Below are 21,946 nucleotides of genomic sequence, written 5' to 3'. Positions count from 1 at the left end.
TCAACCGCAGCTGGGTGCACTTGAAAGACATCTGTGGTGTTGCAGGCATACGTTCATGAAGCATTAATGCCTAAACGTGGACGCGGAAGCTGACACAGAAGTGGGACAGACTGTATTGAGAAATCATTTTCTTTATAGGCGAGTCTGCTTCCTGCTTTGTTCTACTCTGTAATGTGTCCTGCTTGCTATTCTGATTCAAGCATGCGTATCTAAAAAAAATCCAATGTTGGGGAAGAAATTCTTACATGTAGCTCCAGTTCTCCAACTTTACTATCTTTCATTTATTCACAAGCGGCCCTCCCTCCTCCCTGGTCAGCGGCTCATTGTATATACTATTCTCACACTTGTGCTTTGAAATCTGAGATATGGTGGCCTCTAGGGAAAGTAGGAATGCTTACACTTCCACCTCATTGGCTGAAGTTTGGGTTCTTTCAAATGAGGTGGATGTATTACTAAATATACTATGTTTCAGGCCTATGGCCTTTTTGCGTTCTATACTGTATGTTGTATATGTTTACACTATATACTTCTATATAATGGGGATTCCCAGCCTGACGACTGGGATTGATTGGCTCAAGCGAGCTGGAGTTAAAGGCCAGTAACTGATTACTTGTGGTGCTGAGTTTTCAGGAACATTGTCCAAAGCTAGACAGCTAGATGAATAGAAGGCAGTTTGGAAGTTGGGGTTATCACAAAGCGCTCATTTCTTCATTTTACAATCGGAGATTCTAAAATGATACGTTTTTATGGACCGGCTTGTAATGGCTATTTGTTCTTTGCTTCTTAGGTGATGAGGGATACCAGACCTTTGGGGTGTGGTCTAGAGGGAAAGCTGAGCAAAGGGAGCAGCGGTCTGCAGAAGGAGGTCAGCTTCCAGAGGTCAGAGAGCAGGAAGCAGCCTTTGAGGCAGATGCTGAGCAGAGGAGAGAGCTGCTGCATGTGCAAGGAGCTCAGTCAGCAGGAGGGAAGCTGCAGGAGACAGGTGCTGAGCAGAGGAGAGAGCTGCTGCATGTGCAAGGAGCTCAGTCAGCAGGAGGGAAGCTGCAGGAGACAGGTGCTGAGCAGAGGAGAGAGCTGCTGCATGTGCAAGGAGCTCAGTCAGCAGGAGGGAAGCTGCAGGAGACAGGTGCTGAGCAGAGGAGAGAGCTGCTGCATGTGCAAGGAGCTCAGTCAGCAGGAGGGAAGCTGCAGGAGACGGGTGCTGAGCAGAGGAGAGAGCTGGGGCCTGCACCTGCGGATGGAGCTCCGCCCTCAGGAAACAGACAGTGTGAGGCAGGCATGGGACAGAGGTCCTTACCAGCTTCAGTGTCAGTGCAGGAAGCTCAGTCAACAAGGGCCCAGCTGCAGGACACAGACACAGACGCTGAGCAGAGGAAGCAGCTTTGCTCTGTACAGGGAGCACAGTCAGCAGGTATCAGACTGCAGGAGACAGATAAACAGCTGCTGTCTCTACAGAGAGCTCACTCCATAGGGGTCACACAGCAGGAGACAGATGAAAAGCTGCTGTCTCTACAGAGAGCTCACTCCATAGGGGTCACACAGCAGGAGACAGATGAACAGCTGCTGTCTCTACAGAGAGCTCACTCCATAGGGGTCACACAGCAGGAGACAGACACTGAGCACAGCAGGGAGCTTCTATCTCTACAGGGAGCTCACTCCATAGGGGTCAGACTGCAGGCGGCTGATGCTGACCAGAGGAGGGAGCTGCTGTCCGTACAGGGAGCTCGGCCCACAGAAGCAATTCGTATGGAAGTACTTCACGATCTTATAACACAGCTGAGAGAGTTAGTGGCTATTCGTGGACATGAGCTTCAGTCACTGGACACCCAAGAGCCAGCCGCACCAAGTGATGAAGCAGAATAGGAAAATGAACCTCAGAGACTTAATGAAAAACAAGATTTCTGATCAGATTAAAGATTCCTATCCCACCACCTTTTTTAATAGAACTATGATTGCGTTATATTCCTAACTTCATTTGTGTTCAGAACCAAAAACGTCCCCCCCCCATCCCTCCACTATCTCTGTGCCTAGACTGGCCGACTGTAGTGTCCTTCCCCATCCCTCCGCTCTCTCTATGCCTAGTCTTCAAGACTGTCCTTCTCCCATCCCTCCGCTCTCTCTATGCATAGTCTTCAAGACTGTCCTCCATCTCTCCACTCTCTCTATACCTAGTCTTCAAGACTCTGTCCGCCATCCCTCCCCTCTCTCTATACCTAGTCTTCAAGACTGTCCGCCATCCCTTCGCTCTCTCTATACCTAGTCTTCAAGACTGTCTGCCATCTCTCCCCTCTCTTTACCTAGTCTTCAAGACTGTCCTCTCCATCCCTCCCCTCTCTCTATACCTAGTCTTCAAGACTCTGTCCTCTCCATCCCTCCCCTCTCTCTATACCTAGTCTTCAAGACTGTCCTCTGTCCCTCTCCCATCCTGCCACTCTCTCTATACCTAGTCTTCAAGACTCTGTCCTCCGTCCCTGTCCCATCCCTCCACTCTCTCTATGCCTAGTCTTCAAGACTCTGTCCTCTCCATCCCTCCACTCTCTCTATACCTAGTCTTCAAGACTCTGTCCTCTCCATCCCTCCACTCTCTCTATACCTAGTCTTCAAGACTGTCCTCTCCATCCCTCCACTCTCTCTATACCTAGTCTTCAAGACTGTCCGCCATCCCTTCGCTCTCTCTATACCTAGTCTTCAAGACTCTGTCCGTCATCCCTTCGCTCTCTCTATACCTAGTCTTCAAGACTGTCCTCCATCCCTTCACTCTCTCTATACCTAGTCTTCAAGACTCTGTCCTACATCCCTCTCCCATCCCTCCCCTCTCTCTATACCTAGTCTTCAAGACTGTCCTCTCCATCCCTCCACTCTCTATATACCTAGTCTTCAAGACTCTGTCCTCTCCATCCCTCCGCTCTCTCTATACCTAGTCTTCAAGACTGTCCTCTGTCCCTCTCCCATCCTGCCACTCTCTCTATACCTAGTCTTCAAGACTCTGTCCTCCGTCCCTGTCCCATCCCTCCACTCTCTCTATGCCTAGTCTTCAAGACTCTGTCCTCTCCATCCCTCCACTCTCTCTATACCTAGTCTTCAAGACTCTGTCCTCTCCATCCCTCCACTCTCTCTATACCTAGTCTTCAAGACTGTCCTCTCCATCCCTCCGCTCTCTCTATACCTAGTCTTCAAGACTCTGTCCTCCCTCCCCCATCTCTCCGCTGTCTCTATACCTAGTGTTCAAGACCCGTGTGCTCCCCCTTCCCTCCGTTATCTCTGTGCCTAGTGTTAAAGACTGTAGTTTCCTTCTCCCTCCACTCGCTGTACTTTGTCTTCGAAACTCTGGTTTCCTTCTCTAGCCCTCTTCCATCCGTTCTCTGTACCTCATCTTCAAGACTCTGACTTTCACTTGCGTTGCCTAAGTTGCTTGTGGAATAGAGAAGCATGTGAGAACGGAGAACTTTCATACCCTTGTCTTGAGCAAACACCATAGTATCTTTGAAGTTTCTTTTGGTTTTTCACGAGTCCTCCACAAGTTCAGTTTTCAGGCTACTTGTTTTGCAGGATGTCCTTAGGGTTTGTACATTTGGCACAGTGATGGGTTCCACGCCAGTATCTTTCGTGATGCCTTTTCCAGTCTTCCCTGGGAATCTTCGGATACATGGGTGTAATTCATTTTGTGGTCTATCTCTAGCAACGTGGGCATTCCGACTTTGTTTTTCTCTCTCTGACTCTGCAGCTTATTCTAAAGACTGGGGGCTGCTGCTTCTGGGTTCCGCAGACATTGTGTTTGATGAGATCTAGACCTAGAAATTGATTCTCCTTCTAGAAGGACATTTAAAGAGGTTGCACCTGCTAAGGTGCCCCTTTCCTTTCTAAAAGCAGCAGCAGGGGGGCACTGGCTCTGCTCCTTGTGCCTCCAAGAGGCTGACTTTTAGAGCTTGATCTAGCTCCTTCTCTGAGGTTCCTCCGCTCATTCGGCCTTTTGTCCTGAACTGTATTCTCAGAGCGTTCACCAAGCACAGGACCCGAGTAGCAGCAAACATCCTGTTGTGGAGGTACTTATCTCCTCTTACTCCAACTGTCTTGTAATAAACTGGCCCAGTTTAACTTGCAGACCATGCTCAAGTTAAAGTCTAACATGGAGTTCTGTCGTAAATGACTTCTGGTTTGAGGTTGGAGGGACAGATGGCTGTAGATGAGCTTTCATTCGCTGATGAATAAGATGCTAAAGTAAACACTTGTGCAATGAAACCCCAGACTTGTCCCATCTTTAATCTCTTTACCTCTCCTGGAAGCAAGGTGTTCCACCTCATGGCACCAGCAGCGATTGGGTGCAAGTGTCTGGAGGGATGAACTCTCCCCCCATGCTCTCAACTCGAGTGCCTTCGGCTCTCCCAGTCCTGGTGGGAAAGGTCTTGTAGCGGCGAGTGCATAGGGTTTGGCTTGATATGCTCAGTCCACGTCCCCTTGGGGTTCAGGAGTTGAAGAGCACCTTGTTGGATGTTGGTGATACTTCAGGCAGGCCCTTAATGCTCTAGGATCTGTCTGTAGCCGTTGGGTTGATGGCCGCCCTTTGCGGTGATTTAAAGGTGGCTGAACTTTGGTGATGGTAGCACGCTGCATGTAATGGCTTTAAACCTTTGGCCTTGCGTAGTCCCTCCCGCCCCTCTGTAGTTATCACAGGGGGCTGTGTTCACAGCTGCACATACTCTTCTGAGGGTCTGATCATATCAGAGCCCATCAGCCAGATATTTACATGTGCGAAGATGATGCCCAGCTCGCGCTGCACGGGGAGTCTGGTTCCATTGTTGGAGGTACATACTTGATCAGAAAGATCGTGCTTGGTCTCTGTATCCGTGCAGAAGAGGTGCTGGTGATGGATGCAGGAAATCCTGGGCCGGCGTCTGAAGGGGCTGATTGTGTCCTGTTCAGGGATAGTGTGATGCGCCTGTGACTGCTGGAGCCCATCACAACATCACCTTTGCCGGTTGCTGTTTGGGTGCAGCAAACTGTGCCAAGATAACTGAACTCGGGTGTGTGCACAATCGTGCTGGTCATTCTAGTTGAGTTGGGGGGCCAGGAGCATTTTAGTGAGACATGGGTGTGCACGAGTAACCACTCAAGGTTCCAGGTGGCCCAGATTGGAGAACCTCTACTTTTTCAGTCTTAGACCAGTTGGAATCCCTTTGCTCTTATTCCATGACATTCCCTTTATCTCTATACTGTTGCATTCCCTTTTCTGTGCTCCAGTCCCTTTGTATTCCCTTTTCTGTGCTTCAGTCCCTTTGTATTCCCTTTTCTGTGCTTCAGTCCCTTTGTATTCCCTTTTCTGTGCTCCAGTCCCTTTGTATTCCCTTTTCTGTGCTCCAGTCCCTTTGTATTCCCTTTTCTGTGCTCCAGTCCCTTTGTATTCCCTTTTCTGTGCTCCAGTCCCTTTGTATTCCCTTTCCTGTGCTTGGATCCCATTGAATTCCTGTTCTTGTGCTTGGATCCCTTTGTATTCCCTTTTCCGTTCACCTGTCCCTTTGTATTCCCTTTTCTGTTTTTGGATCCCTTTGTATTCTTGTTCCTGTGCTTGGATCCCTTTGTATTCTTGTTCCTGTGCTTGGATCCCTTTGTATTTCTGTTCTTGTGCTTGGATCCGTTTGTATTCCCTTTTCCGTGTACCTGTCCCTTTGTATTCCCTTTTCTGTGCTTCTTTCCCTTTGTATTCCCTTTCCTGTGCTTGGATCCCTGTGTATTCTTGTCCCTGTGTTTGGATCCCTGTGTATTCTTGTCCCTGTGCTTGGATCCCTGTGTATTCTCTTTCCTGTGCTTGGATCCCTGTGTATTCCCTTTCCTGTGCTTGGATCCCTGTGTATTCCCTTTCCTGTGCTTGGATCCCTGTGTATTCCCTTTCCTGTGCTTGGATCCCTTTGTATTCCCTTTCCTGTGCTCCTGTCCCTTTTGCACTGCCTTTTCAATGTTTTATGTCCTTTAACATTCCCTTTCTATTCTGTGTGTTATCCTGTGGCATTTCGTTTGTTGTGTTGTATCCTGCGGTATCCTCTTTGCTGTGCTGGTTTCCCTTGGCATTTGCTTTACTATGGTTGAACCTTGTTACATTCTCTTTGCAAGGTTCCTATACTGTTGCTTTCCCTTTACTCCATGCCCTATGCCATGTATTTAACCCCTTGCATTTGCCTTGTTTTTAGTCTCCTCGTGCATTGTTGCTTGCAATGTTCCAGTCTCGCGTGTGACTCCTGTGGTGGAAGCAGCTTCAGCCTTGGGCTGGGTTGAGTTTAGTTGCATTAAAATGTTGGAATCCGTGCCAGTGCATGACCTACTCTGTGAGGAGTGGGTGGGCTCATGAGGGCTCTGAGGTGTTGTGAAGGGAGTGCTGTGCAGTATGGAGGGGGGTGGGAGCCGTGTTCTGCTGCTCGTGGGAAGGGCGGATGAGTCACCCATGCAGGCCCACATTGGATTCTTAATGAACCCGTGCCATCTTTGCTGGCGGGAGCAAGGCAGTCCTCCAGAATTCAGAGCAGACAGCTGGCCCACGGTCTGTACTGTGTCGGAAGGAAATGTGCCTTCTGTCTCCTGTCGCTCCTCCAGGATGGGGAGACGGAGCAGGTGTGATGGGGAGACAGTCGCGTGACGCTCCCCGCACTGCTTTCTGCTGTCCGTCGTCTCATGGACGTTAAAATCCCTGACACTGGGTCCTTGCTAGGGTCTCCTCGTGTGGTTTCTGTGTCAGTGCATACCCTCGGGCCCCCCTTACAGGCTATCTAAGATTCCAAGGTGGTAGGCGGAGAGAGTTTGGCCACATTGGTCTTGTTGACGCATGTCGCGATGCCCCTCCCCTGCGCGGCGGTGTGAATGTGCCATGTGTGAGCAGCTCGGTGAGGTCTTCAGGTCATTTCACCCATCCATCCATCCATCCACTCACTCATCATCCACCTTTTCACTCATCCATCCAACTTTTTACCCATCCAGCTACCCTTCCACCCATACATCCAGCTATTTACCTTTTCTCTCATCCATCCTTCCACTCACTCATCAATCCATCCATCCTCTCTCATTCTCCATCTATTCAATCTTTCATTCATCCATTCGCCCTTTCACTAATTCATCCAGCCATCCACCCATCCCTTCGCTTACTCACTCGCCCACCTTTTCATATTAATTTTGAGCTGAGCCTTTTTGAGAAGAGGCCCATCAAGAACTTCACCCTTGCTGCAGGAGCCATTCCAGGACTGGGACAGAAGCCACCCAGGGCGGGGGACAGGAGCCATCACAGGCGGGGGACAGGAGCCATCACAGGAGGAGGAACAGGATCCACCAGGGTGGGCACAGGGGTGGGCATGCAGTATTCTAGTATCATCTTGGTCTCTTCCAGGGTGGGGTAGGGCGCCTCACCCCCTCCTGGACAGGACCACGAGATGACAGGCTCTCTTTCTAAAATGTTAGTTTTGCCATCCCCCACTGTGATGTACAGTACTTAAAGGAGATACTCCAAGAGAACTGATTTAACTGATTGTCCTCCATACTTTGTTAATCAGAGTGGGTGCGAATGTGCCCTTTCTTTTATTACATTATAGACTGCATGTTTGAAGAACCGAGGTTTGGGTTTGCTTACAATTTAGTGACAGTAATTAAGCTCTGTGAAGAGAACCACGTGCTGCCTTGGTGTAATCGGGGCCGGTTCAACGATTTTTGGGGCCCTGGGCAGGAAGGGAATGTGTGAGGCCCCTCTAAATTGCAGAGACCTGACGCATTCAGGGATGTTTGCATCTGAATAGATGCCCCTGCTCCTGACGCTGCAGCCCCTCCCTCTGTCACCTTCAAGCACCTCTTAGCAGCTCATCAAGGGCGGAAGGTGTGAGGGTCGCCGTCCCGCTGCGCCTCTCCAATGCTGCTGGGGATCTGAGCTTTGGTGCTGCACCGGAGTCTGTTACACCCGACCTCAACTGCATCGGAGTCAAGCAGGGAGGTGGGTGGAAGCTGTGCCGGCTTTAGGGTGGTGCGACCGGTGCCCGGTTAAAATTACGGACAAATGGCGTCCGTTAAAGAATCCTTCACGGACAACGGACAGACGGCCGAAATTACGGACTGTCCGTGAAATTTACGGACGGTTGGTCACCCTAGAAAGGAACCATGTCTACTTAAAACCAAAGGATTAAAATCCTGCGCCGGCTGTCGAGAGAGGGTGTCGGTGACTGAGCTGTACATGGCGTGTCTTTGGTGTCTGGGCTCTGGGCGCGCCTCGAAGTCGAGTGATGAATGCACCGTCTTGCACCCGGGGGTTTTCAGGCCTGTGAAGCAAATCCGTATAATGCTGAACCCCAACAAGAAATCCTGCGCCTCCTGTGATTCCAGGCTGAGGGCTCGCCCCGGTCTCGAGTCCGAGCCCACGACCACTCCGCTTCCTGGTCGAAGACATCTGGTAAGTCCAAGATCAAACGCAAGACGGTAAATCAACGCGCCACCTCCTCTGCCGATCCATCTTTAGGAAAGCTGCGAAGGTCCTACTCGAGCCGGATCTCCACGTGAGGCGCCGATGGATCCCACAGTTGATCCTGACGCTCCCCGAGTTATCTGGGCCATTGGCAGAGCCGCAGCTGTCGGCATCTGTTGCGGAGGCCCCGCTGCTTACTTTCTTGTTTGCGCTCTTCCCGCTCCTGGCATGGCTCCGGACCCCAGAGTCCGCAGGGCCTCTGCTTGGGCTACGGCTTGGGGATCTGTGCTCCGTGGCATCTGAGCTCCTGAAACCCACCTCGGGGACTGCTCCGACTCCGGTGCTGACGTCCACTCCAGCTCCAAGACCTGGGCAGTCTTCTTTCATACACCCCAGTCGCGAGGTTGCCGACATCAGCGGAGGATCCGCTGCCAACACCAGTACCCAACCCTGACCCAAATCATTCAATGGAAGTCACACTCCGACTCCTCTCGGGCACACCCGGCACCTGACGGCCACATTCAGGCAAAACACTCCTGCCCCAAGGAGAGGTCCGCAGAGGTCCCATCAGTTTGTGGCTCCGATTCTGACCAGAGTATGCGATGACCGAGGTGACGGGGATGATCGACTCCCACATCAGGAAGGGGAGTTTGTACCTGGATTCACGAGAGCCCAGGGGGCCTGATACACCCTCTGATAGTGGGTCACTCCTCCCCTGCACCCCCCCACCTCCAACCCCTGTACTGCCCCTCACCCCCAGGGGCTGCCAACGGAGGAGGGTACCTCCTTTGGTTGCTGAGGTCCTGGATCTACAGCACCTTCTGTTGAGATTAAAACAAAAATACTTGCGGAAGCGCTCCAGCCTGGGCCTGCTGCCTCGAGGCCTCGCTCTCATCCGGCAGGGCCCTTCTTTGCTCTCTCATCCGGCCTAAACCTGGGCCTTGTCCACCGGTCAGGAGACCAGGCACCAAAGACTGTGCCTTGCAACCTTGATTGTCTCTCGCAACATGCTACTCTCGAGAGTTTGGTGTTCCAAGCTTCCAGCTGGAAGGTGAACCCTAATGTTTCCCTCGACCCCCTGCATCTATCCCATAAGCCGCTCTAGTATGTCTTTAGCAGTGCCCAGCCAACATTTTCTCCAAGGTTGGCAGTGCATCACATCCAACGATGGGTCCTCCAGATCTTTCCAGCAGAGCTATGCCTTTGCGTTGCTTTCCGCTGCACCACGGGCTTGCAGGGCACGTATTTTCATGTACCTGCTCTGTAGTCCCATAGACATTACCTGCGGTTTAAGTTTGGCCATAAACAATTTTTTTGCCGTGCTCCACTACAGCCATCCCAGTACCCGCAGGATGTTAACGAGTGATGATGGCGATCGCTGCCTTTCTTCTGTCGCACGGAGTGTAGATTATTCAAATAAAAATCCCTGTGTGTGTCAACCTCTGTCCTGGCTCTTGGTGGGAGCAGCTCGGAGGTTTCTTGCCCTGAGGCATCCTACATCCTGCTCATCTGTTTCGCTAGATGCCACATGCGAGCCCTGCACTGGAATCCGAGGCATTAGTGGGTCCATTACCAAGGAAACCTGTCGGATGTCATCTGGGTTTCGGAGAAGACTGCTCGATCTCTGCAGTGGTGGCTGCTCGACCTAAATGTGACCTGTGGCACACACGGCTCCCTTCCCCACCAAGAGCTGACAGTGGTGACGGACATGTCCGTGCTGGGTTGGAGCGGTCATCTGGGTGAGGTGGAGATCAGAGATCCGCCTACTAATCCATCTGTTGTGGTTGCGGCCCCTTCACCTTCCATTTGAAGGCCTCCTGCCATCCATCCAAGGGTGGACTGTACAGGCTGTTGTAGACAACCCCATCCTCATGTGGTACTGCAAAAAGCCGGGTGTAATGGGGTGGGGGGGGGGGGCTCTTTTCGGGAGGCTCTGCACGTGCCGAGATGGTTGGAACGTGGGGGCATCTCCCTGATTGAGACCCTTTCCAGGACCATTTAAAGCAAAGGTGGGCGAGTTAATCCGGCGGTCCCTAGCGGATCACCAGTGACTGTTCAACTCGGAGGAGTCCCAGGGCACTTTCAGTGGGAACACCTGGCTAGATGTGTTTACCACCGCAGAGAAGGCACAGTGTCCAAACTTACCCGATAGAGTTCCCACAAGTTTTCCCCAGAAATACATTTTGACTGGGAAGTGACGGGGGCAGCTGTATACCTTCCTGCCTCTGCCCCTCCTGCCCAGAGCTCTGAAGTGACTGGGCCCAAGACACCCTAGCGGTTCCAGATTGAACCAGAACCGCGTGGTACCCACAGCTTCTGAGCCCGTGCGCCTGTCCTGCGATCAGGCTACCACTTCGGGAAGATCTTCTGGCGCAGCAGGGCAGGGCTCTCCTCCCGAGCCTTCGCACCCCACAGCTGCATGCATGGAGACCGAGGGGCTTTGGACTCCCCGACCAAAGTTGTGAATGTCATCCTGGCTCCTATGGGCCCTTCCACAAAGTCTGTTCACTCCGGTTGCTGGGACACATTTTGCTCCTGGTGTACAGCTGGGCGTTTTGCCTGCTGTTTACAGGACTCATTTGTCCGAGGCCGCTCCAATCTGAGAGGTGCTCCTGTGGTATCTATTACAGAGGTGCGGAACCTGGGGTCCGAAGCGTCCGTCGGAAGAACTCGCCACTTGCCGTGGGCCGCGCTCTTCTTGGTGTCCAGCCGCAGAGCGCTCATTGTCTGCCCCTTCTGTGGAAAGCTCTCTGCTTCCATCTTTAAAGGTCCCAGCGTGGAGGTCTGCACACTGGAGCATCCAGTGGTTTTGTGTTCCGCGTCACAGGGTGCGGACACAGTCGAGCAAGACTCTGATGTCGGTGCACAGGGGCGGCGCTTGTATGGATAGACCGTACTGGACGGAACCAAGGCCACACTTAGCCGCACGGCGTGCGGGAGCGCTGCTGTGAACTCCCAGCCCCAGTCTGGCGCCTGGGGAATATTCAAAGACGAGGAATCGGTGGATAGGGCACCCACCAGAAAGACCGTTACTGGAGGTACGTACTCCAGGTACTTACTGTGGGGAGGTACGTACTGAAGGTACTTACTGCAGGAACGGACTGGAGGTAAGTAGCGTGCTTGTCACATAGAGCTGGAATGTGCCTGATGGTTGAGACCCCCAGGGTCAGGCAGGTCTCGGCGTCTCACAGGTGCAGGAATGCACACTGAACATGTGTGCGGCTCTCGGGAATGGCTTCCTTTCCAGTGCTTACTGGCCATATTTGGGCTGTGCTGCTGAACAGCCGGGCCTTTCGGCTGGGAAGTGGCGTCGGACAGACTGCTCTGGACACAGCTCTCTAGTCTTTCTCGTGACCCCTCGCAGGCTTTGCAGGTGCGCCCTTTCTGGCAAGGTTCAGTTCGCAGCCAACGTGTACAATGCGCCACCACTGCCAGCAAAGGGCCAGGGGCCCGGCCACACATGCAGTGGGACAAAACCAACCCAAAATGGAGGGCACGTTTGTGGCATTGTGGGCCGATTGGCGACGTCCTGCAGTCAATGCGGACTCTGCCCTGTTCGACACCCAAGATTTAGATTAAAAGTCCCTTCTCGAGCACTGCGTGACCAGGCCATGCGCAGACTCTAGAGATGCTTCCGACCCCAGAGCATTAATGCGGGTCTGTAACCGGCCCCTCCGCGCCCGGCATCCTGCGCCCGGGACCGGCCTCTCCAGGGCCGGCGAGCTCCCTTCACAGCTCCCAGCCGCCGCTGCTGGTATTTTTAATCTCGGGGCGCTGCAGGTGACGGGCCGGACGTGGGCGCGGAGAGCAGAGACGTGTCCAATTCAATGCGCCTCGGGGAGAGGCTGAGTCACCGCGCGCCAGGGAGGGGCGCCGGGGCTTCTCGGAGCTGGAAGCCTGGACCAGTCTGTGGCGCTCCCTCTCGATGCATCTGCACGTCGCGTGGGTGCCATGGCAACCACGGGATGCTGCGTCTGCATCCCCAATTGTGCTGCCTCCATTGTGCTGAGCGCATCACTGGTTGTGACCCACACCACCTCTGCTTTCACTGGCAGCTCCCTCTGCCAGTGCTGTTCTCTTACTGTCGTCACAACTCTTTCTTTAACTTTAGCTTTGGGTTTCATTTCCGAGAACAGTCGCGATACATGTATGTCTCTCTTCGCCGGGTGCCTCGTCCTCCTCCTCTGCTGTGATGTGGCGACGCCTCGGTTCCTTGTCTCGGAGTTAAGATGTCCCCGTGTCTTAACTTTCTGCTGCTCCTGCAGCCCCGGCACCCTGCATCACTGGCTGTTGTGTATGGTTCCTGTTTTCAGTTTATTTTCTGTCAGTCTCTGCTACACTTTGCTCTTTCTCTTTTGCTGAATCTTTCAGCCCCCTTTCCCCACTAAGCGATCTTCCGTGCGCCTCTCCGCTGAGCGGACACTGGCACTCCCTGTACAGACGCGAGCCCTCCTCTGCCCGCGTGTTTACCTGATCTAGCGTTGCGTGCCATGGGCCAGAGTAAGTCCAAGTGCCTCGGTTCTTGCATGCAAGGCCAGGAGCCCTCCGGCGTAGGGCACGCGCTGCACATTTTTACTCACACTATCGATGCTGCGGAAGGATTGAACAGAACCTTTTACAACCCCGGGCACACTTACTCCAACCGGATACATCTAAATATTCGTTTCCTTCAGCTTCTGCCTCTAGTACCCTGGTGGGCCACTCGGAGGGGTGAAGAACCTTCTCAGCATCACCCCATCTGTGGCACCTCCACCCCTCCTGAACGGCAGTCGCTCATAAGTGTCCTACACCAACTCAACAGTGAGACAAACTGGTTTTGCTAATGGGTCCCCCTAAATGATCTCCTCTAGCCCCCCTATTGTCAGACTCTTACCAATAAACCCTAAAACAAAGGTGTAATTCCATGGCTTTGCCAATTATTTTCAGAAAAAAATGTCCTTTTAGTCACACAGTGCTCCTGCCACTTTTGGAACATGTGGGTCACGGGGCACAGACCCAGCCTGCTTTGCTCACCCTGAGATTTCAGAAGCAAGAAGTCTGCTTTGCATGATCTGGGCATTCCAGGGCCCATCTGACTACCAAAGCCCCTGTTCCCATAAGACTTGAGGAACAGGGCGTGGCTGGACCAGCCCTCCTCCCTGGTGGGTTCTCTTCCATAGTAAGTGGGAGCTCAGAGCCTCTGTTCCCATGAGACCTGAGGAACAGGGCGTGGCTGGACTGGCCCTCCTCCCTGGTGGGTTCTCTTCCATAGTAAGCGGGAGCTCAGAGCCTCTGTTCCCATGAGACCTGAGGAACAGGGCATGGCTGGACTGACCCTCCTCCCTGGTGGGTTCTATTCCATAGTAAGCGGGAGCTCAGAGCCTCTGAGACCTGGGTGTGGCTGGACCGGCCCTCCTTCCTGGTGGGTTCTCTTCCATAGTAAGCGGGAGCTCAGAGCCTCTGTTCCCATAAGACCTGAGGAACGGGGTGTGGTTGGACCGGCCCTCCTCCCTGGTAGGTTTTCTTCCATAGTAAGCGGGAGCTCAGAGCCTCTGTTCCCATGAGACCTGAGGAACAGGGCGTGGCTGGACCTGCCCTCCTCCCTGGTGGGTTCTCTTCCATTGTAAGCAGGAGCTCAGAGCCTCTGTTCCCATGAGACTGGGGCGTGGCTGGACCGGCCCTCCTCCCTGGTGGGTTTTCTTCCATAGTAAGCGGGAGCTCAGAGCCTCTGTTCCCATGAGACTGGGGCGTGGCTGGACCGGCCCCCCTCCCTGGTGGGTTCTCTTCCATAGTAAGCGGGAGCTCAGAGCCTCTGTTCCCATGAGACCTGAGGAACAGGGCGTGGCTGGACCTGCCCTCCTCCCTGGTAGGTTTAAGCGGGAGCTCAGAGCCTCTGTTCCCATGAGACCTGAGGAACGGGGTGTGGTTGGACCGGCCCCCCTCCCTGGTGGGTTCTCTTCCATAGTAAGCGGGAGCTCAGAGCCTCTGTTCCCATGAGACTGGGGCGTGGCTGGACCGGTCCTCCTCCCTGGTGGGTTCTCTTCCATAGTAAGTGGGAGCTCAGAGCCTCTGTTCCCATGAGACCTGATGAACAGGGCGTGGCTGGACCTGCCCTCCTCCCTGGTAGGTTTAAGCGGGAGCTCAGAGCCTCTGTTCCCATGAGACTGGGGCGTGGCTGGACCGGCCCCCCTCCCTGGTGGGTTCTCTTCCTTAGTAAGCGGGAGCTCAGAGCCTCTGTTCCCATGAGACTGGGGCGTGGCTGGACCGGCCCTCCTCCCTGGTGGGTTTTCTTCCATAGTAAGCGGGAGCTCAGAGCCTCTGTTCCCATGAGACTGGGGCGTGGCTGGACCGGCCCCCCTCCCTGGTGGGTTCTCTTCCATAGTAAGTGGGAGCTCAGAGCCTCGGTTCCCATGAGACCTGATGAACAGGGCGTGGCTGGACCTGCCCTCCTCCCTGGTAGGTTTAAGCGGGAGCTCAGAGCCTCTGTTCCCATGAGACTGGGGCGTGGCTGGACCGGCCCTCCTCCCTGGTGGGTTCTCTTCCATAGTAAGCGGGAGCTCAGAGCCTCTGTAGCTTGTGAAGGGGATGGGCTTTACACGGTGTGCCTAGGGATGCACTCTTCTTTGGTTTCACTGGAATTCCCACAGGAAGTTCTTGAAATGTTGTGTCGGATGGCTCTCCTGCCGGCTAAAGATGCTCACCAAAGTCATGGCAGCGACCACCTCCGGCGCGGGGGTCCCTGGATGCGTGACTAGCGAAGGCCCTACTGAGGGTCTTTCGACCTTGAATTGAGGGCATCAGGTTTTTTCGGTTTGAGCTAAGCCGCAGTCGGTTCAAGACGCACATTTCTGAGATACAGTTGTGGCGGCAGCCTTGTTGCTTCGTGTAATTGCCTTCAGTGATTCGACGCTCAGGCCTCTGGCGGTCTTGTATGCCCGACGTGCTCCATGGGGTTGACTTCACATTGCTTCGATGCACGTCTCAGGATGAGGTGATTTTGAATACCTCTGACTTGCTCTGTGCAATTGACTGCTCAGTGCTTTGATCCACAAGTCTCAGGATGAGGCAATCTTGAACAGCTCTGACTTTCTCTTTGTAATTAACTTCTCAGCGCTTTGATATCTTTCCTACTTGCCCCATATGAGTCTCACCAGAATTGGACAAGTTAGGGCCCAGGATGAACTTAAAGCACGTAGTTTGCCCCTCAATCACTTGAACCCATTTTGCTTTCAAAGGGCAATGCCCTCACACCCTCAGATGCCCAGGACCATCACCATGGGAACCACTCAAGGATGCAGGCTAATGCTTGTGGAAACACTTTGACTTGATCTGTCGAGTTTCATAAATTCTGGTACTGGTGGTAGTGGTTCATCTCATCCTACCAGCTAAGGGCTACCTCGGGCTCCAGCAGACGGGTCTTGCGCTTCACCACCTGGTTTCTGAAGGCTAGGTTTGTGGTAATCTCTGCCTTTCGGTAGCCAGTTTAGGCGTCCTGGCATCGCCAAGAAGAGATGAGGGTCCATTGGTCCTAGGGCAAGGAATGGCCTTTCTTGACTTGTCTGGCCATCGGTTCCACGCAGGCAGATCTCACGACATCTGTGCCATCGATGAACGCCCGCCAGAGCAGTTAATGGAGTAAAAATGCATACATGGGCGGTGTTCCTACACTCTAGGTTTGCAACAGGACCCATGACGAGTGTTGTGGTTCACTGCTGTGTGGTCTGGAGCACTTTGTGGCACGGATATCTCTTGACAGGCAGTACTTACTAACGGTGAATCTTTTGCCATTCATGATACTGAGGTGTGCATGCCCCCACTGGCCTTCACTAGCCTTTTTTTGTTTCATAAGCTGTTTGTGCGGTGCGCGTTGCATGGCCACTGCGCCTTGTTCCCTGTGTCAGGATGCCTCAAGCAATTTCACATGTGAATGCTGTTCGAGCCCTTGGTCATGAGTGGCGACGGAGGGGACTCTGTGGGGTGCCCGGGTGCTGCTGTGGGGTGCCCGGGTGCTGCTGTGGGGTGCCCGGGTGCTGCTGTGGGGTGCCCGGGTGCTGCTGTGGGGTGTCCGGGTGCTGCTGTGGGGTGCCTGGGTGCGAACCTTCCGATGACTGCCTTGTGAGGGTCTGGTGAGAGCCTTCTGCAGGCTGCATTGTGAGGGTCTGGTGAGAGCCTTCTGCAGGCTGCATTGTGAGAGTGTAATGGAGTGTCTGTAGAGAGCTGTAACTCTAGAACTGCTGTTTCCCAAACATCTCCTGTTTGTCTAAGCTTTAAATAAGACTGTTAAATCCTTTTTTTTCTTTTTATTTTAATCCATCCTTCTGCCTGAGGCCTCAATGAAATGTCGGAGCATTTATTTGAAGAAATGGTTGATAGATTTCTCCTGAGTAGGACAATTGTTTGAAGGGAAGCCTGTGTGTAATATCTCTTCACCTCTTCCTTCGAGGCAGCTACTTCTGTGATTGTCGGGGGTTTTGTTTCTCAGGTTTTTAGCTCAAGTAGATGTGTTTGAGGGGCTGGTGCTTCTGGTGGGTGCTGGTGGATGCTGGTGGCATCAGAGACTCCTTTAGGGGATCTTGGCTGTCTCGCTCGCAGGGCCCCAGCCTGCTCCCCCTTGGACCCTCCATGATGTCCGCATGGGCTTCCTCCAGGCGCTAACCTGGCCTCCGCCTTCTCTCCTCTCCAGGACAAGTACCAGAGGAGGACACTGGGCAGAATGGACAGGACCGGAGCAGAGGGGCCAGCAGCAAGCCGCTATGCATGAACGGCACAGAGACGGCGCAGATCAGCACCAAAAGCAAGACTGAGCGGAGGGCGAGCGCCGCCTCTGGCGCGCAACGCAAGGCCCACTCTGCCAGCAGCAAGATCCGCAAGCTGTCCACCTGCAAACAGCAGTGAGCAAGGGCACAGCAGCGCCTGATGGTAAGTGCCCGCTGGGCGCGCCCAGTGGCTGTTCAGGGCGGAGAGGAGGGGCCTGTAAATTTTACTGTTTGCTGAAATAGACCAGCTGAGCCTACAGGAGAAGGCGTGAAGTGACTGCAACTGTTGTAGAGTCCTGAGGGTGGAGTACGGACAGCAGGCTGTCTTACTATGTTGAGATGCCACACGGAGGACTGCGCCCTCAACTATAGCACTGCCCCCCCTTGTGCACCGCTCCTGCCATACCTGTGTTGGCACGACCACTGAGATCCGCCAGTTCACCTTCTGCGGGCCAAGTCCCACCCCTGTATGTGGTTGTGCACTGCTCCTGCCATACCTGTGTTGGCACGACCACTCAGATCAGCCAGTCACCTTCTGCTGTGCCAAGTCCCGCCCCTGTATGTGGTTGTGCTCCGCTCCTGATAAAGGGGGGCGGCGGGGGATTGATCGTAGCCTGCTTCCCTTCAGGGGGCTCTGGTAGAGGGACAGTAGGTGTATGTGCCCTTGCAGTCCTGCCCTGGGGTAGTGCATGTAGATGTGCCTATTGGTAATGCTGCCCTGGTACAGGGTGCATACTAGTCCTACTGCCCTGGTATAGTGTGCGTACCAGTCGTACTGGCCATGTACAGCGTATGTACCAGTGCATCGAGTCTTATCTGACCGTTGTTTGAGTACATAATAGTACTGCTGCTGTAGGTTTACGTACTGGTGACGTTGCCCTGGTAGAGTGACTGTACATGCCCCTGCTGGTCATTGTGCTATTGACTGTTGACAGGGAATGTACACAGTGGTGGTGTTGCCCTGGTAGGGAAGATTATGTTGTATGGGCTGGGTAGAGTAGAGTAGAGTCGAGTCGGGTCGGTTGGTAGGTAGGTTTAGGACCGTCACTGGTCATGCTGACTTGGGTAGAAACCAGAAGTTGTGTCTACTGGTGGCTCAGCCATGGAAAGTGCACAATCGTGGTTTTTCCCTGGTATGGTAGATCTTGGCATGTGGGTAGGGTAGATCTTGGCATGTGGGTAGGGTAGGTTAGGGTAGATCTTGGCATGTGGGTAGGGTAGGTTAGGGTAGATCTTGGCATGTGCGTAGGGTAGGTTAGGGTAGATCTTGGCATGTGGGTAGGATAGGGGGGATCTTGGCATGTGCAGTGGTCAAGCTTACCTGGGTATACGGCTGCAGTCGTGTCTGCTGGTGATTTGGCCGTGGCCTCTTAGCCATGAAGGTACGCAGTCATGGGGTTGCCCTGGGAGTCTCTCTAGGGGTGTCAGTGGGGTTCTTGCTTTGGACGGTTGATCTTGGCCTGTACAGTGTGTTCCTGATGACCTTTTTTTCTATCTGTTGTAGATTCTCTGGATTCCTTTGGGTCTTTGCCTTTTTAGCCCCAGTTGGAGACCCCTTTGGACCCGTGCTCAGGAGAACACTTGAAAATCCAAAAAGTTCTTGAAACCGAGTGACGTGACGTTGTGTAGAGTGGGCTTGGTGTGAAGGTGTAGACCCGGGACCAGTGCAAGAGCTCCCGCCACACTCTAGCTCAGCTCTTTAATGGATGACGCGCTCTCCAACGGCATCTCCCCCTGAAGATTGGGGAGACAGAACCCCTATGTTCATTCTTTCATGGAGACCAGAGGGGAGCGGACAGGACATGTCTTTTGGAGATATTTATTTTGCATCCACTTGTTTCCTGTGTCTAGGGACGAGTGTTCAGTATTGGACTCGTTTTTTAATCACCCCATCTGGCGCACCCGGCTCTTAAGTCCCATCTGATCCCTTGAACACTTGACATCATAACTCTGTACCACTGTGGCTTCTGTGGCCCCCGTTCTGCCTGTGGCCCCCATTCTGCCTCTTTCTCCCTCGCCTTCACCCTCTGTCCTTTGCTGTCTTGGGTTTTCACCTCTTTTTATCAAAGATGAGGCCTCCTCTCCTTACCTCGCTCATATGTCCCCGGTGCCAAGCCTTGCACCTTTATTGAGAAACTGCGCCCCCGCTTCAGTCCTGCATGTGACGTCTTACCTCTGGATTCTCTACATGCAGTACTTGGCCTCCTCTGGCTGCCCTCTGACCCCTTAGTCTGCAACAAATCCAGTCCTTCTGTCTGCGCTTGTGACTTGTTGTTCTGCTGCCCGCATCTCTGGTCTTCAAGACCTCACCTTACTTTCCACTGAGACCCCCTGCCCTAGTCCAGTCTCAGACCCATTCCCTTCCTTGCTGCCTGCCACCCCTGCTCCTGCATGACCCTGACCCGGAGGCCTCCTCACGCTTCCCTCGCCCTCTTCCTTTTATGTCTCCTGCTTCTTTCATCTTCTCTTGATCACAGGAGGTTCTCTGCATCCTCCTTCACCCCCAAGTTTCTTTGCTTGCCACAATGCCCACCCCAACTTCTGGGTTCTTTTCTTGCCCGTAGAAGCCTGCAGTCTATCCTTGACCGCCTCTCTTGGTTCTTTGCTCGCCTCTTGACCCTCCGATTCTCCTGGTTTTTAAACACCCCTTGACCGCTAGGTTCTCCCCGCTCTCCGTTTCACCCCAGGATCCGCTGGAAGCGTGAAGTTGTGGAAGTGCACTTTATGGTTCAAACTCGTGTCCTGTGCTGGTCCCGTTGGGTGTCCATCCCTGGTGCGCACTGCGATGCGTTTGAAAGACGAACCCAACGAGCAGATGGTATTAAATCCTATATGCTCGCATGGGAGCTGGCACCAGCGCTCGCCTGGAGGACTTTAATTATGGAAAGAATAAAATTTATTGGTGAATGTTTTCATGTCGCAAAGATAATCTGAGTTGGATGGTAGCCTTGCTTAAGGATGGAGTCCAGTCGCGAGGGGGGTGGGGTAGATTGGTGGAAGGAGGGGTGCTGCTGTACCCAAAGATGGAGCCAATCTGTAAGGATGGGGGATTTGTGGAGTGTATGTTACGGCATCGAGGAATGGGGGCTGGAGAAACTGGAATGCGTCCTGTGGAGCGCCGCAAGGGTTCCTCAGGATGGTGGGCTGCTTCATCCAAGATGGAGCCCAGCTGCAGCGAGGATCAGATGGGAACAATCCTCTGTCGATAGCTGCAGCCTCGCCAAAGGAAGGATGCCCCCCCTGCATGAGGAGGGATGTCATCCCGCCAAAAAGGGAGGTAGCGCAGGACGCAAACGCCCCTGCTGCTCGAGGGTTACTCTATCCAACGCAAGATACCATGATACCATGCATTATTTATGTCCAGAATGCTGCGGTGCATGTGGTGGGCTGTGGCCAGTTCGATGAGAGTGGTGCTGTGCCTCGGCAGGAATGCTGCGGCATCCGTGGATGGAGAGGTGCCATGCCCGGGAACCACAGTAGAGCCAAAGGAGAAAGGTTTGAGTTTAAAGAGGGATGTGGAGACCTCCGAGGAGGGAGGGGCATCCGAGGAGGGGAGGGGACCTCAAAGGAGGGAGGGGCCCTCAAAGAGGGGAGGGGAGGGACCTCAAGGAGGGGAGGGGCCCTCAAGGAGGGAGGGGCCCTCTGCTGTAGGATGCCTGAGTCCGGCGATAAAAGTGAATGCTCTGCACTGGCTCCTAATGCTGGGAGAGCCTTTTAAATAACAAATGAGGGCATTTTACGTCAGGTCTGGGGGAGGGGCACAGGGGGAGTTTGTGCAGTGCACAAGGGTTGTTTGGGGATCAGGACTGAAGTAGTGTGGGGTAGAAGCAAGCCTTGGGTCTAGATGGGATTCATGCAGTATTGGGGTAAACGGACCCCAGATAAGCCAGTGGAGTATTAAATAAGATGTATGTAATGAAAGGTATATGCTATGATGAATTTGTGTATGTATAGATTGCAGGGAATGTTATGGCCATCCTATCCAAAGTTCTAAAATAAACAATTTTTTCAATTCCATTTAAACACTGGGAGACGCGTTCTGGCTGCAGTGAGACTTCATCTGCACTGTTTCCTCCCATCAGTTGGAGGAAACTGTGTCAGGAATGTGCACAGGGGGCCATGCTTGTGCACGGGGGGGGGCCATGCTTGTGCACGGGGGGGCCATGCTTGTGCACGGGGGGGCCATGCTTGTGCACGGGGGGGGCCATGCTTGTGCACGGGGGGGGCATGCTTGTGCACGGGGGGGCCATGCTTGTGCACGGGGGGCCATGCTTGTGCACGGGGGGCCATGCTTGTGCTACCATGGCTGTGCAGACTGTGGTGCGCTCATCGGCTCCCGCTGCTCCGGTGTAGTCCTCTCCTGCTCAGGTCTGGCCTCCTCTTACAGTGGAAGCGACCGGTCTTCCATCCGAACCGCCCAGTCTACACCTTCCTGGAGATGGAGCGGGGTGGCCCGGCTCGTTCAACCTGCTGCTTAGGTGGAGGACGCCACTGTATGAGCTCTAGGTGCAGCTTCAAGCTCTGTTTATTCTGGTTGATGCTTTGCCACGTCACTTGGTGTGACAGAGAAGACATGGACCCTCTTGGGTGCGTTCATCAGATGTGTTGAGCTATCCTTTGACTGGCAATACTGTACACCCGTGAGGCCGTGCAGCAGGCAGCAGAGGGCGAATCACAGAGAGCATGCAAGCCAGAGGAGGGCGGGGAGAAGCGACACAGGAGCACGCTGGTGGGAAGATGCCTGGAGGGCGCGGGTTCAGAAAGCAGCACTTAAGGCACCGGGAGG

The 21,946-nt window shown here is 53.7% G+C and overlaps 1 protein-coding gene across 4 annotated transcripts in view; it reads left to right on the top strand.

Moving 5' to 3' along the window:
- The window catches only part of STK11 (serine/threonine kinase 11), a 120,469-nt gene extending 100,398 nt beyond the window's left edge, over positions 1–20,071 (top strand). For 2 of the 4 annotated variants that reach the window (XM_085639564.1, XM_085639563.1), the window contains 2 exons: positions 17,088–17,323; positions 18,665–20,071. In XM_085639564.1, coding sequence (XP_085495690.1) covers positions 17,088–17,299 — 212 coding nt within the window. In that variant the 3' untranslated portion in view covers positions 17,300–17,323; positions 18,665–20,071. Of the gene's footprint in view, positions 1–787; positions 2,005–17,087; positions 17,324–18,664 lie in introns of those variants that run through there. The other 2 variants (XM_085639561.1, XM_085639562.1) reach the window with 2 other exon arrangements.
- Positions 20,072–21,946: the final 1,875 nt, after the last annotated feature.

The sequence above is a fragment of the Triturus cristatus genome, chromosome 12, assembly GCF_964204655.1.
Source record: "Triturus cristatus chromosome 12, aTriCri1.1, whole genome shotgun sequence".
Lineage (NCBI taxonomy): Eukaryota > Metazoa > Chordata > Amphibia > Caudata > Salamandridae > Triturus > Triturus cristatus.
This window is presented reverse-complemented; position numbering and strand designations above follow the sequence as displayed.